The 13,895-nt window shown below is 41.4% G+C and overlaps 1 protein-coding gene across 4 annotated transcripts in view; it reads right to left on the reverse strand.

Annotated features, from left to right (window-relative positions):
• The window catches only part of PIK3C3 (phosphatidylinositol 3-kinase catalytic subunit type 3), a 73,399-nt gene extending 62,074 nt beyond the window's left edge, over nt 1-11,325 (reverse strand). For 3 of the 4 annotated variants that reach the window (XM_051642148.1, XM_051642147.1, XM_051642149.1), the window contains exons 1-5: nt 11,201-11,325; nt 9,352-9,540; nt 8,688-8,831; nt 7,307-7,436; nt 1,182-1,268 (exon numbers count right to left, since the gene is read on the reverse strand). In XM_051642148.1, the coding sequence (XP_051498108.1) occupies nt 1,182-1,268; nt 7,307-7,436; nt 8,688-8,831; nt 9,352-9,540; nt 11,201-11,268 (618 nt within the window). In that variant the 5' untranslated portion in view covers nt 11,269-11,325. Of the gene's footprint in view, nt 1-1,181; nt 1,269-7,306; nt 7,437-8,687; nt 8,832-9,351; nt 9,541-9,832; nt 10,127-11,200 lie in introns of those variants that run through there. The other variant, XM_051642150.1, reaches the window with a different exon arrangement.
• Between the last annotated feature and the right edge of the window lie 2,570 nt (nt 11,326-13,895).

Genomic DNA, 13,895 nt, shown 5'->3' on the forward strand with positions numbered 1-13,895 from the left:
GGGTGTGATTTTACTCAATGAGGGTTAACATCCATTGAGTTCTATGCTTACTTTTTTTTTATATATTTATTTAAATCTTACAAGTGCTTTTCCTTAGCACCCAAAATCAAGGCAAATAAAGCTGAACATGTCTAAAATCAGAGAACAGACTATCTGTCCAAAAAGCTTCCATCACAATCTAAATCCTAGTGTTAAGTTAGTCATACCTAACAGCATTTGTCCTAAACTATTCTAATTTATTAAAAACTGTTGCAAGCAGTTCCGTATTATTAAAAGATGCTGTCTTCCATGATCAAATTCACTTGAAGCTGAAAACTTGTATGACAGCTGTCTATTCTGGTGGATGAACATGAGCCGGCAATGTGCATTAGCAGCTCAGAAAGCCAACTGTATCCTGGGCTGCATCAAAATAACTGTGGCCAGCGGGGCAAAGGATGTGATTCTGCCCCTCTGCTCTGCCCTGGTGAGACCCCATCTGCAGTGCTGTGTCCAGCTCCAGAGTCCTCAGCATAAGGAAGACCTGGACCTGTTGGAGTGGCCCAGAGAAGGCCACAAAAGTGCTCAGAGGGCTAGAGCACCTCTCCTATGAAGACCAGGTAAGACATATGGGGCTGTTCAGCCTGGAGAAGGCTCCAGGAAGACCTTATAGGAGCATTCCAGCACCTGAATGGGGCTTGTAAGAAAGACAAGGACATACTTTTCAGTAGGACCTGAAGCAACAGGACATAAGGGACAATGGTGTTAAACTAAAGAAGAGTAGATTCAGACTAGATACAAGAAAGAACTTTTTTATGATGAGGGCTTTGAAACACTGGCACCGGTTGCACAGAGAAGTGTGGTAGAAGTCTCATCCCCGAAAACATACCAGGTCAGACTGGATGGGACTCTGTGCAATATGGTCTAGTTGAAAATACTCCTTCTTACTGCAGGGGAGTCGGAGGAGATGACTTTTAATGGTCCCTTCCAACACAAACCATTCTATTATTCTCATTATTGTCCAAGTAAAATCAAATTTGGGAGCCTAAAGAATTATTTTTCCTTTTATCATATATACTGGCGGTTGAAGAAAAACAGCTCAAGTACACAGAGTTAGTCTCCTAGGCAAGCAAAGCTTCAATATCAGCAAGATTTAAAAAAAAAAAAAAAAAAAAAAAAGACAAATCTGATGTATGATGACCTACCTCATTGATCATTTCTATTTCTCTAAAGGTCAGTCTGTCCAGCCAGTCTACTTTCACCATGTGACCTTGTCGATGAGACTTGGTCAGCTGCATGAAAAAAACACAATGATAACATTTAAAATTGCTCAGAGCAAGAAAAAGAATATCAAAGCTATAATTGAACAGAGACACTGACATGAAGTCATAGCAAAAAAAACAAACTGGAAAAAAAGCTTGTATATTACACTCACCACAGATGATGGCAAACAGCTAAGCCATGCCATAAAAACAATTCTAGTCTCTAAAACACCGACCATGGCAAAGACCAAAACTGCACTCTGGCCACATTATCTTAACACATTAAAAACAGGAAACTATTTTTAAAGCCAAGTGATGTAACAAAGATATTTATTTTTTTGTGTTTCTAAGTTATACCGTGAAACTTACTAAGACAAATTTTAAAAAAAGGTATTTCAAAAACAATCCAAATCGAGTAATTCTGTCCTTGTTAGTCTTACCTAAAAAAGTTTTCAGACTGGGATTTACACATCACAAGAAGTCAGCTGAAGACCTATAGCAAGTCCTAGGGAGTTTGTTCTCCCTTTCTTTTTAGGCATCTGAAAAGTATTTCCAATTTTACTCCTACATCTACATATTGCTGTAAAAATAGCAAGGAAGTTCGGTGTTTAAAGGACTACCTAACAGTAGAAGAGTGGAAGAGAAGTAAGATACGAGCCCTCCTACCTGTACTTTCAGATGCACTGACACACAATTATTTATAAAAATTCAGCAGACCACATAAATACAGACAAGAATTATGTTTTTGGCTCCTAAGAAATCACACTGTTCCTCAAAAAAAAAAAAAGTAATTCTTGCAGTATTCAAGAAGAGATGCAAAGTAACTAGAAGGCATTGGGTCATTTAATGTTTCAAAGAAAATCAGTATCTGTGTAGAAAACGGCAGGTGAAGAGACCTGCAAAATTACCCCAATTACTACTACTTTACCAGCTTCATTCTGTGGTAAACCAGCCCACCAAGGCGGACTGACACTTGAACAAGCCATACAAACACACTAACTGCCATTTCTTGCCCAGCTGACAGGCTCAGGGAACACACACAGAGTACTTAGTGTACAAACAGAACATGTTGTATGTAGGAGAATACAGGACACACAACAGCCTGCTTCTTCCATGTGGAACTGTACATGAGGTCACTACTAAAAAAGATGCAGAATACTTAAGACTTACTACATGCTGGGAGTTGTGGAGGTTGCAAAGTTTAGGTTTGTCAGATGCCTGCACTAGATTTTCAGAGCTCAACACTACAGAGGTATTAGATAAAAAAAAAGCACTGTGAAGAAAAATAAAAGCTAAAGCATTTGCATCACTAGCGCTGCTTCATTATTCTCACTAAACCCCCATGTCTTAGCAGTCAGGGACAAGTATAAGTGCACAACAAGGGATGGCTGGGGGTAAACACAAACCTCATCATCATATACGCTGGAGAGAGCATCAGCTTCATAGCCAGGTACTGATCCTGACATGACAAACTCACAAGATGCCAAGTTTCAGAAATCATGCAGAATCCAATAGCTTTTTACAAGCACTGCTGACATAATGGGCAAATAATTGTCTATTCCCCAAAAGCCTGTAAACAGCCATTAAAACCACTAATGAAACAAAATGCCAGTGTTCTGCAGCCTCCCTGCCGGTGCTCTTGGATCAGTGAAACTGATCAAAGATCAGTCAGTGACCAGTTATCCTTGCATTTTAACACCTTGATCAGCTGTCACTTCATATTATATAATGGTTAAAGTTGGAAAGCACCTTCAGGATCACCAGGTTCCAACCTTCCTGCTTTGAGCAAGAACTCCAACAGACCATCTTGCTTGTTCACTTTCCACTTTTTTGCTGTTTATGCCACAATCACTCGGGTTATTTTTATCTTATTCACCTGCTCAGAGTTTAATTCCGTTTTTATGGTCTAACAACACTTTGGATACCGGTTCCTACGCCTCAGCAGGCAAAAAAAAATAACAATTAATGTATTTGTGTCAGAAACAGTTCATGTCAGAAAGAGTTTGAATACACTACAGTCCACACTATGGTGTCTGCGCTCTCTCAAGATCTGAATTTAAGGCAGATTACTTACTAAAGTAAGCATGACATCTGGATCTGAATGCCAGTGCTTGCTCATTTCACAAATATGCTAATTAAGTTTTTTCTGATTTTTGGTTCCTCCTGCATCTACTAGAGATGAGGTTTAAAATTGTCCACTTAATGTTAATCTTTAACTATAGTTATTGGCTCTACTAGAGTAAAGGACTAATTAAAACCAGTAACAATGTAAAAAGTAGACAAAAAGCTATTAAGTTCATAGAACAATCTTGTTTTGTTTTTTAATTATTTCCAGATCTGCTAGGAACCAGCCACCTCAAGAAGCACTAGATTAAATTAGCCATGACCATCCAAGGCCTTTTGCTGTAAACTCGTTCCATGAAACACACAAACCATAACCCCATAATAATGATGAGATGGTTTGCTTGAAGTAGCTGATTGACTTGACATTTCTTCAAGCTCTAGACCCTAGTACAGCTTGACAGAAGTAACAAAATTTTGATGCAAACTTTGGAAGACCACTGCAACTTTTAAGAATTCATTAACTCTAATCATTCTATGTTAAGGGTTTTTTTTCATTTGTCTCCAGTAGACTGTAGACTCAGGGACTGCTAATCTTCGGATTACCTTCAAAAACTTCAGAATCTTAACAGCAAAAAAGGAAAAAGAAGGGCAGATGGACAAAGTATAATCCTTAGTAACATTTCAGGATGCTGGACATAACCAAAGCACAGAAACCCAGTCTTCAGTTTTTCTCAACTTATCAGCAGGATTGTAAACCAGTGCACAATATATCTTATGCTATTTTATGTTGTATTCTGCAGCCAGTTCATCAAATTCTATCTCAGCAGTATTAGAGAGACAGAATGTGCCAGGACTGTACTACTCAGGTAACAAAAGACTTGGCCTCTGCCTCATATGTGACTTTATCATTTATTCCAAAGGTAGAGAACCAGCAACATGCAGACCAGTTAGAAACCAAGATGTTGACAGAAAAGGTCTTCTCCCTCTCAGCAATGTAGAAACTCTTTACCCTTACATGTCTACCATTTTAGCCAGTTCTCAAATTAGGCACTACTTTTTATCTAATTTTTTTTTTTTTTAATTCAAGGTAGCCCCCTTCTTTCCACTATCTTAACCAACACATCAAAATTTTCAGCATCCAGCAATAATACAGATTTAGGATAGCACTTACCAAAGCCTTAGCAAAAAAAACTTTAGATACCTTAGCCACAAATTTTAGTTTTCTTGTTCACTGCACTAGAGAATAAATTCTGTGTATTTTAGAGGAAAATTACTACTCTCTTAAACCTGCAAGCCTTCTAGAAAGGAAAAAAAATTATAATACAGCAACTGGTTAGGCCTGAATACAAGAACCAGAATATCTGTAGGCAAATACACATGAAGAACCATTCTCCTGGATTAATATTTAAAGCTTAAAGTAAGTGAGCAGCTAGTACATTCACTTCAGGTAAAGAAGCATGCACCATCTGCTACTAAGAGGCTTCCCTTTACATACTATCCCCATTGTTACCTGCTTTCCTTTGGCTAGCATGTGTGAGACTAGTGATAGAACAAGGGGCAACGAGTGCAAACTGGAGCATAGGAGGTTCCATGTAAACCTGAGAAAAAACTCCTTTACTGTGAGAGTGACAGAGCACTGAACAGGCTGCCCAGAGAGGCTGTGGAGTCTCCTTGGTTGGAGACATTCAAAACCCGCCTGGACATGTTCCTGTGTGATGTGCTCTGAGTGATCCTGCTCTCGCAGGGGGGTTGGACTAGATGATCTTTCGAGGTCCCTTCCAACCCCTAGGATTCTATGATGGTAATAAACGGATCAAAAGACCTTTGAAATACTTTTTGGTTTATTAGAATAAATTAACACACCACTCATGGGAGAAATACTTTAAGGTCACCAATATTTGAGCATGCTAAGGTATTCCACAATCTCCCCATTAACGTTTGTTAGTACAGGAAAAAAATCTGCATTCACAATCACCCCCAGGATGCAAACCCATGGCTTCTTCATCGACAGCAATTTTATAGGCAACACTCACATGTTTTGTAAGAGCACAATCAAATGACGCCTCAACATGAAATGAGAGACTTGCCATGGAATCAGTTATTTAATGTGAAAGGATGCAACTCATCCAGCAGCCAGTCACTGATTTTATGGAAATTCCCTACACTAATAAATACCACACATACAAACTCAGAAGCATGCCAAGAAAATGCACAGACATGGCTCTTCCGCAAGCTTTTCAGAAAAGTTCCTTATTATCAGGAGGACTCTTAAGTTGGTGGCTGGTATCAGATATCAATCAACAGCAGGACACTTACAAATTATGTCTGTTCAATGAACAGGAAAAAACAAACCAAGAATAATTAAGCCCACACAAACTCATTTTGTCTTCAACTAGTCCTACTGCTCTTACCTATATGTAAATATACCTTCATGTGCAGTAGCATCAGGAGGCATTCAGCAACTGATGAGTAAGGCATAGAAAAACTGAAGCCAATTGTGCTCAAACAATGGTTATTTAGGAATGATCTATCACAAGAACCTCATCTGCTGTGTAAACAGCTGGGCAAATGAAAGCTCCCACAGACATACTTACTACCCAGAAACACTATTCACTTCACTATCATCTGATGGTAAAATGTTTTTATAAAATTAACACAACAAAGTATCACTGAAAACACATTCATCTTTCAGAAATTAGCATCTCCCAAAACAGCTTTCAAAAGAAAAGAATGGTGTTAATGACATTATTAGCTTTTTATTGGCCATTAACTAAACAATGGAGATGTGAAAGGAAAATTTCCTCCTCTTCCTCAGAAACTCACTCCCATATGTCAGAAGAACAGGTTAGAACGGACACAGGTATTTTAAGACTGAAATAGTCCACATTATTTGCATTTCCTTGAGCTAGAGAGTGTAAGGGAGTGAAGAAGAAAAAAAACAGTGGCAGAGGATGATCACATTTGCATAACAGACCTAAAACAAAAGCGAAGGCCTACATTCTGAAACCCTTTCTCAAAGGCCCACCACCTACACCATGCAACCACTCGATGAACTATAAGAAGCCTTAGTACTCAGCATTTCTGTACAGAGCTTCCTCAGGCTAGAGGGGTTTGATTCTACTGTGATCAAAAAATGGGCCACTGTCACTGGCAGAAAGTTTTAATAAGTTTTCCATTTTCAATCCAAGGTGAATTAGCCTAATAAAAAAGAGACTCTAAATGCAAGTTAGTTTATTGTTGTGATAAATCTCGAGATGAGGAAAGCAACATATTTATGGCACTGGACCTATCTTTCCCTGGGACTTGCACAGAGGATGAAAACTAGAGCTGAACCACTTAAGAAACCTGGGGACAAGGGTACCTGAAGAATGAGATCAGCTAGTCCAGAAGTTCAAGAGCTGACATTATTCATAATTTCCATAAGTAATTCTGATGGCAAAAATACACTCTGCCATGAAGCTGGGAGAAGAAAATACTAATATACACACATTCATGAGCTTAAATGAATGAACTCTGGCTAATTTCTGCAGTTCTACACAAAAGTTTCTAATGTAGAGGTCTGTCATATGCATGTGAACACCACACAAGACAGCCTGAAACCGAAAGGATGGCTACTGATAGAAACCAGGCTGTCCTCACAAGTTGTTGCTAGGAGCTGCTCTTACTGAACCTGGTGGAATTCTGGCTTCAAAAATCTAAGCATGTTCAAACTTGCAATCATTACAAAGAAACAGGATGCTAAGTTGTTGCAACAGAATGCTATGTATATTGAAAGGTATTTATATGTCCCCTTTTAAAAATACTTCATAGCAATTGAGTATGATCTCATTTACTCACTTGTGTATCTCTTGTGAAGTATCTAAACAACCAAATGGAGATCTCTTTCACATGGTAAAACAACATGAGATGCATGCTGTTGTCACTAAATTCTGTCCTCATCTTACTCCAGTCAAAGTGCCAGGTTTTCACACAAACATCTTAAAGGCTACTTGCATTTCCATCACCTTTGCCAAGCGGCTCATTTGATCTTCTGAGACTGTGCTGCTGGTTCTCCCAGGAGTTTTGGTGGGCTCCGAGCCATCAGCTTCTACATTGGGCCAGACTTTCAGATCATGCATTCCTTGACGAAACATACTGCAGGGGAAAATGCAGAATCACTTCAGTAAATTCAGTATAATACAACTGTCCAGAATCAAAGTATAGCAGCAGCTGCACAAAAATGAAGTATCTTCCTTTGCCAAACCTAACATTCACTGCTGCAACAATGCATAATCTAACTGAGCTGCTATAACGTCTTGTTCCCTGTGCCCTCTACAGCCTTCATTTTTATTGGCACATGGAGTTTAGAAGAAAATGCTTAATTCTAAGATAACTTACTTGGCGAGTGGAAGAAAACTGGGTAATTCCCAAAGCAAATGGGATGGTACAAACGCAAACTGAGGACAGAGCTTGACCTTCATAGTTTTATTTATAATGAAGCAAAAAGCATTCCTCTTGCCTTGCAAATTTTATTACTGACTTTGAGTCTGACTGAAAAAAAAATTAACCAAAAAACTACTTAAGTTTCATTTGAAGGTCAACTGATAAAAAATAGCCTCCTCAGCTGTCAGAAAAAAAACAAACAAACAAACAAAAAAAAAAACACCCAAACAACACACAAAAAAACCCCACCAAACAAAAAAATCCACAAGCCTCAGTACACCATTTTCTCCATCTATACTTGAAATTAAATTGTTAATTGAAACTGCATTGAACAAACTTCACAGGTTAACTGACTACATGTTTTTTCTGCAAGACCCTGCTTCCCTTGTATATTTGTGCTGATCCATCTATAAAAGATGCCCCAAGAAATTAAGAGCACTTCTTCCGCCAGTAAGAGGTGACCACTTAATTCTAACAACTTCAGGTAAACACAGTTTGAAGAAACACTTTAAGTCAAGCATTAAAAATGAGAAATACTGACTAGAATGAAACTACAAGGGTTTGTATTTACAAGTAAACACAGAATTTCAAAGTTCTTGTGTTGTTTTCTATCCTTAGGCCCCACATGCTGGAAATAAAATTTCATATACATGAATTGTTTTCAGCATTTACTACCTTAAAGTCCAACCTTACAGATCTAATAAAAAAGTTAAATTTCTGTGTTATACCAGGCAAGGCTTTTTTTGTTTGTTTGTTTATTTTACACCATAGTAGCATGTATGAAGTCACACTCAGGAAGAAAATACAGTAAAACATCTATGCATCTGACTTTTCAAAAACTGAATAGTTAACCCTGGTTTCAAAAAGATAAATTAAAAAATCTCTTATAACCGCTGCTACCTTACTACTCACAAGTGAGCTTCAAACCTGTACTACACACACAAAAAAAAAAAAACAGTATACCCATATTTCCCAAAGAGTGAGACAGTTGTTCCTCCCACAGGAACTGCTTTCCCAGGTCCATACACATCCCAGATGGTCAGAGCCACCTGCGCATTGCGAGGCAAGTCTGGATACTTCACAGGCAGCTTCAGCCACTCGTTCCAGCTGCAGAGAACACTTGTTATTAGCCATAAAGCTTCAGAATTTAAGTTACTCTGTAATAGTTTATACAACCAAGATGATTCTTAGAATATGAATTTCTAATGGCAGATGGACTACTTTGCTGTGGGGTTTAACCATTCAAATACTTGTCTTGAGCATGATTAAAAACCTAGAGATCAGACCAAAACTACTCTAGCTTCATGACTAAGTACCAGAGATCACCCTGTCCAGTCAGCAGTACGAAGCGTGCTAGCCCAGACCCCAGAAGTTATTTAAGCAGTGAACAATGCCCAAACACACAAGTAACAATTTTATTACTTACCCATTACACAGAAAGGTTTGTTTTGTACTTTCAGGGCAACATTTAACAACCATACAGAGACTTGAAGAAGTAAAAGTTATTTAACAAAGCCAATAGAAAACAAACCTTTTTGACAGATACAAAAAAATAAAATAGATTTTCTTCATATAATTTGATGCTCAGGTAACGAAGAGGAACATGAGATAAAAGGGAGTTACTTACTTCCACCTAGTGCTAAAAGCTTTGTAGGAAGTTCTAACTGGAAGAGCAAGAGGCTTCCCTTCTGCAAACACTTGACAAGTTACATACAAGTCAGAGCAAGTTTCCTGATACAGTCCTGAGAACTTCAGCATTGGATCTTCTAAGAGAGCTTTGTAACTCTTCTGTTCTCTTTTCCCTTCCAGACTTCCTCTATGTGGGGAAGGAAAAATGAAAGAAAGAAAATTAAAAAAATAAAAAGAGGGGGGAAGAGAAAAAATAAACAAACCAACATTTATTTTATGCACAGTAACAATCCTATTTTATTTCCACAGCTTATATTTCAATTACCCAGTACTGAGGTTACCCCTCTTTACATTACCAGCAGGAAGTGAAATCCAAACACTGGAGAGGAACTCAGGATGTGAAGTAATGAACAAATACGAAATATATTGCTATACTGAATCAGGGGTGAGGGGGTAAGCACAGGAAAGGTACGAATTACTTGTTTGTCTTTTCAATGGAGACAACTTCTTCCAGTACAACCTCTAGATTCTTAAGACAGCATCAAATGAGGTACTCTAAGCAGGGCAACAATGAGATGACATATTATTTAAAAGTCACCTTTGACTGTTCAAATCAAACTTTATTAAAGCCCTGCAACAATTTGCAGAATGCTAGTGTTAGGGTAAATTGATGGAACTTCTCAGGCATCAGCTATAACACAATTAAAATCATGCATATTAAAATATCTGACTGTAGGTTCACATGTGAAAACAACAAGAAAACATGATAGTGATGGCAAAAAATGCAAGATCAATCTTTCAGCAAACAAACAAACAAATCCATCAACACTAGCAAAACACTTCAGAGCAGATTAAGAAGTTTCTTGCAAGAACTAGCAGAGCACATTCCAGGCTGACATACACTCAGATGCACGAACTCAGATGCACAAAGAAATCCTAGTTACATTTTTGTTAGGCTATGAATTAGCAAAGAGGACACATACATTTGACTTGAGATACTATCTTCCATTCAGGAGTTAAACAGCCCTCAAATAAGCTTCCCTAAGTTACTTTTCAAAAAAAAAACTGTGCAATATACCGTAATGTATCAACGCTGGGCACACTGCATTTTAGAGCCAGCTATGTCCCTCCTATACATCCCATTGTTGTGATGCTGAACTATCCCAAACTTAAAAATGGAAAAAATGAACCAGCAAATGCAGCACTGGGTGACTAAGACAAACTCCAGAAGGAAGCTTGCACACATCTCGTTAAGAACATACTTACATTTTCCAGCACCTGGACCTGCCTACAACCAAGAACCCGACTAACAGCAACTTGCTTTCAAAAGAACACGCCAAGAAGTAGTAGGAAAGCGCGTCGCCAGCTCGTTCCCTTCCCCTAACGCTGAGGGGGGGAAGCCGTGACAGCAAGCTTATCACAGACGTTTAGCGCTGCGCTGACAGCCCCTGCCTCACAGCACCGCCCTGCGCTGCGGGAACCTGAGGCCACGAGAAGCTGTAACGCCTCGGGAGCCCAGCTTCCAGCCCCGGCCCCTCGCCCGTCCCCTGCCGGCAGGGCTCGGGCTGGGAGACGCCGACAGGGACGGGGCCGCGCCGCCCCCGCGGGAAACAGGCGCCGGCATCAGCCAAGAACCCCCCGGCGCTGCTCAGCTGGACACAACAGCCAGCACCGCCGGGCATCCCGGGCTCCCGCGGGGAAGCCAGCGCATCTCCGGCCAGCGGCCCAGCCTCTCTCCCCCGTGACGGCGGGGACCGGGCCGCTTTCCCGCACAGTCCCGGCCGCCCAAAGAGGAGCCAGGGGGACGCTACAAACCCCGCCCCTCCCACCCCCCCTCACTCACTCACATCTTCAGCTGCACGTTGATGTCCAGGTCGCAGCTATAAACGTAATAAAGCTTCTCGGTCTCCCCCATGGCTGCTGGCAGACCCCGCCGGCCGCCGCAGCGCTGCCCGAGCCGCCCGCCGGCCCAGCGCCGGCCTCCGCGCATGCGCGGGCCCCGCCATCTTAGTTAAGGGGTAAGGAGCGGGGAGGCCACCGACTCGCGCTGGTAATGGCCCTCTACCAAGATGGCCGCCGGCCGCGTCACGGAGCGGGCGGCCCCAAGATGGTTGCGCCCGCTGCGCTCGGACCAGCATGGCTGCCGCCTGTTGTACGGCACCGCAAGATGGCGGCTTCCGCGAGGGTGGTGGCAAGATGGCTGGTGCCGCGCTTGGGTGCGGGAGGGGAGCGGCCCGCAGGACGCTGTGTCCGGGGGCGTCGAGGCTCGGACTCCTGCGCGGGTTTCCAGCAGCTCAGCCTGATTTCGCCCTGCCTGCTCAGGCTGTGATTCTCTACCCCGCAGACAGATCCCTCATTTCAGAAAACCCTCTGGTGCCCTGGAAGGTACATGCTGTTTCTGTGGGGCTTATGGATTGTCTGCCCCATCTTTTTTCCAGGGATGGGGACACGCTGGGTTATTTTAGAGGCAGTGGCTCTTGCTCCGTGTTGCTGACAGCTCTGAAGAAGGCCTGGAGTGCAAGTGGCTGAGAGAGTTGGGGCTGTTCAGCCTGGAGAGGAGAAGGCTCCAGGGAGACCTCATAGCGGTGTTCCGCTATCTGAAGGGGGCCTGCAGAAAAGCTGGGGAAGGACTGTTTGTGTACAAGGGCTTGTAGCAAGAGGGCAAGGGAAAACAGATTAAAACTGGAAGAGGGGAGATGTAGGTTAGACATTAGGAAGAAATTCTTTAGTGTGAGACAATGGAGTAGGCTGCCCAGAGAAGCTGTGGAAGCCCCATCCCTGGAAGCGTTCAAGGCCAGGTTAGATGGGACTCTGAGCAACCTGATCTAGGTGGTTTGGTTTAAATGACCATTAACGTCCTGGCCAAGGCAAACCATTCTATGATTCTGCCACTGTTCAACAGTGTGAGGGACCTGGATGTTTCAGGCTGATCACTGAATTCTTCCTGGTGGTTTTATCAGGAGCCCTGTCACCTCACTTTGGGAGTATTGTTTGCTTGTTTTCTGAAGCCTCAGCAGAAGGCAGCAGTCCACAATCAGCAATCATCACCTAACAGAAAACATAGTTATAAAACATAAGTACAGAATGACTCTAAAACTGACACAAACAACTGGAAATCACCCACAAATTACGTATTGTAAATAATCGCAATATTTTAAACAACCCTAAGTGTTTTGAAATTAATAAGGATGGCAGACACTTAATATAAACATCATTACTATCCTACCCCTACTCTATGTAGGCAAACCAGTTAGGGGTGCCTATAGAGGGGTTTGTGGTTTATGATCCTTCACAGCCACTAAACCTCTCAGTGTGCTGAATGAAAGCGTAAAAAGTGGTGTTTTGGTGTATCTTGCTGTACCTAACAGCAGCACTAGTCCTCAGGAAGCATCAGGACAATGGCACTCTCTCCCAGCTTGCGCTGCTTCTATTAGATAATTGTTGTTTGGAAACAGCACGTTCTCCTCCATTTTCACTGCAAGAACAGGTGGATGTGGAAGGACATGTCATCACCTAGTCCTTTTCTCTTGCAAGTCAGCAGCAGTGGGGAAGATGCCAAAGTAGGTGAGGAACCTTTCTGTAAGGAAACACAGACTATTTCACCTCAACATCTTCCCCCCCGCCCCCTGCTCATTGGCTGTGATTATTAAGTCCTTTTTCCCCTTTTTCTTCAAAACAACTAGGAAATTAGAGAAGGCCATGACCCAGAACCATCTCGGAAGTTAAGCCTTTCCTTTCCAGTATCATCAAGGTGGCATGTTGTGGGTGCAAAGCATAACTTAACCATAATCAATTAATAAATTTTCTGCAGAGATGGTAAAATAACTTAAATGTATATATATATATATATCTTTTATCCAGCTTTTTCTATCTTAATTTCTTGATTTGTGATCACAGTTTCTACAGCTCTGGCAGCTGCAAATCATTTATTGCCTTCCTTGTAATATTTGAAGGCTTCTGTTTGCTTGTTTGTTTGGTTCCAGCTCAAGTTTCTCTGCTTTCCGTGACAAAAATAAACAAACATATGGCTGTGGAGAAGAAGTAAAACATAGAACTGTAAAAAATTAAAGGACAAATAAATCTCACAATTGTAAAGCTAAGCAGTGTGTATCTGAGTGTACACAAAAAGTAGTACATTCATGTGAGTGTGCCTGCTGTGGCATTATTTTGTCTCAGGAAAAATTGGATCCTTATTCAAGTGTGGAATTTGTAGCACAAAATAATCAATTTCACCATTACAGAGACATTTTTAGGTCGTTATTTTTGTTTTGTTTAGTTATCAGAAAGTTTTGCTGAATTATGGAGTCCTGCTAGACAAGTTATCCATGGGACAACAATGTGGCCAATCAGACCAGTGGTATCTTGGGGTGCATTAAGAGGAGTGTCTCCAGTAGATCAAGGGAGGTTGTTCTCCCCCTCTACTCAGCCCTGGTGAGACCTCACTTGGAATATTGTGTCCAGTTCTGGGCTCCCCAGCTCAGGAGGGACAGGGACCCACTTGAGAGAGTCCAATGGAAGCTACAAGGATGATTAAGGGACTGG

This window comes from Apus apus, chromosome Z (assembly GCF_020740795.1).
Source record: "Apus apus isolate bApuApu2 chromosome Z, bApuApu2.pri.cur, whole genome shotgun sequence".
Classification (NCBI taxonomy): Eukaryota; Metazoa; Chordata; class Aves; order Apodiformes; family Apodidae; genus Apus; species Apus apus.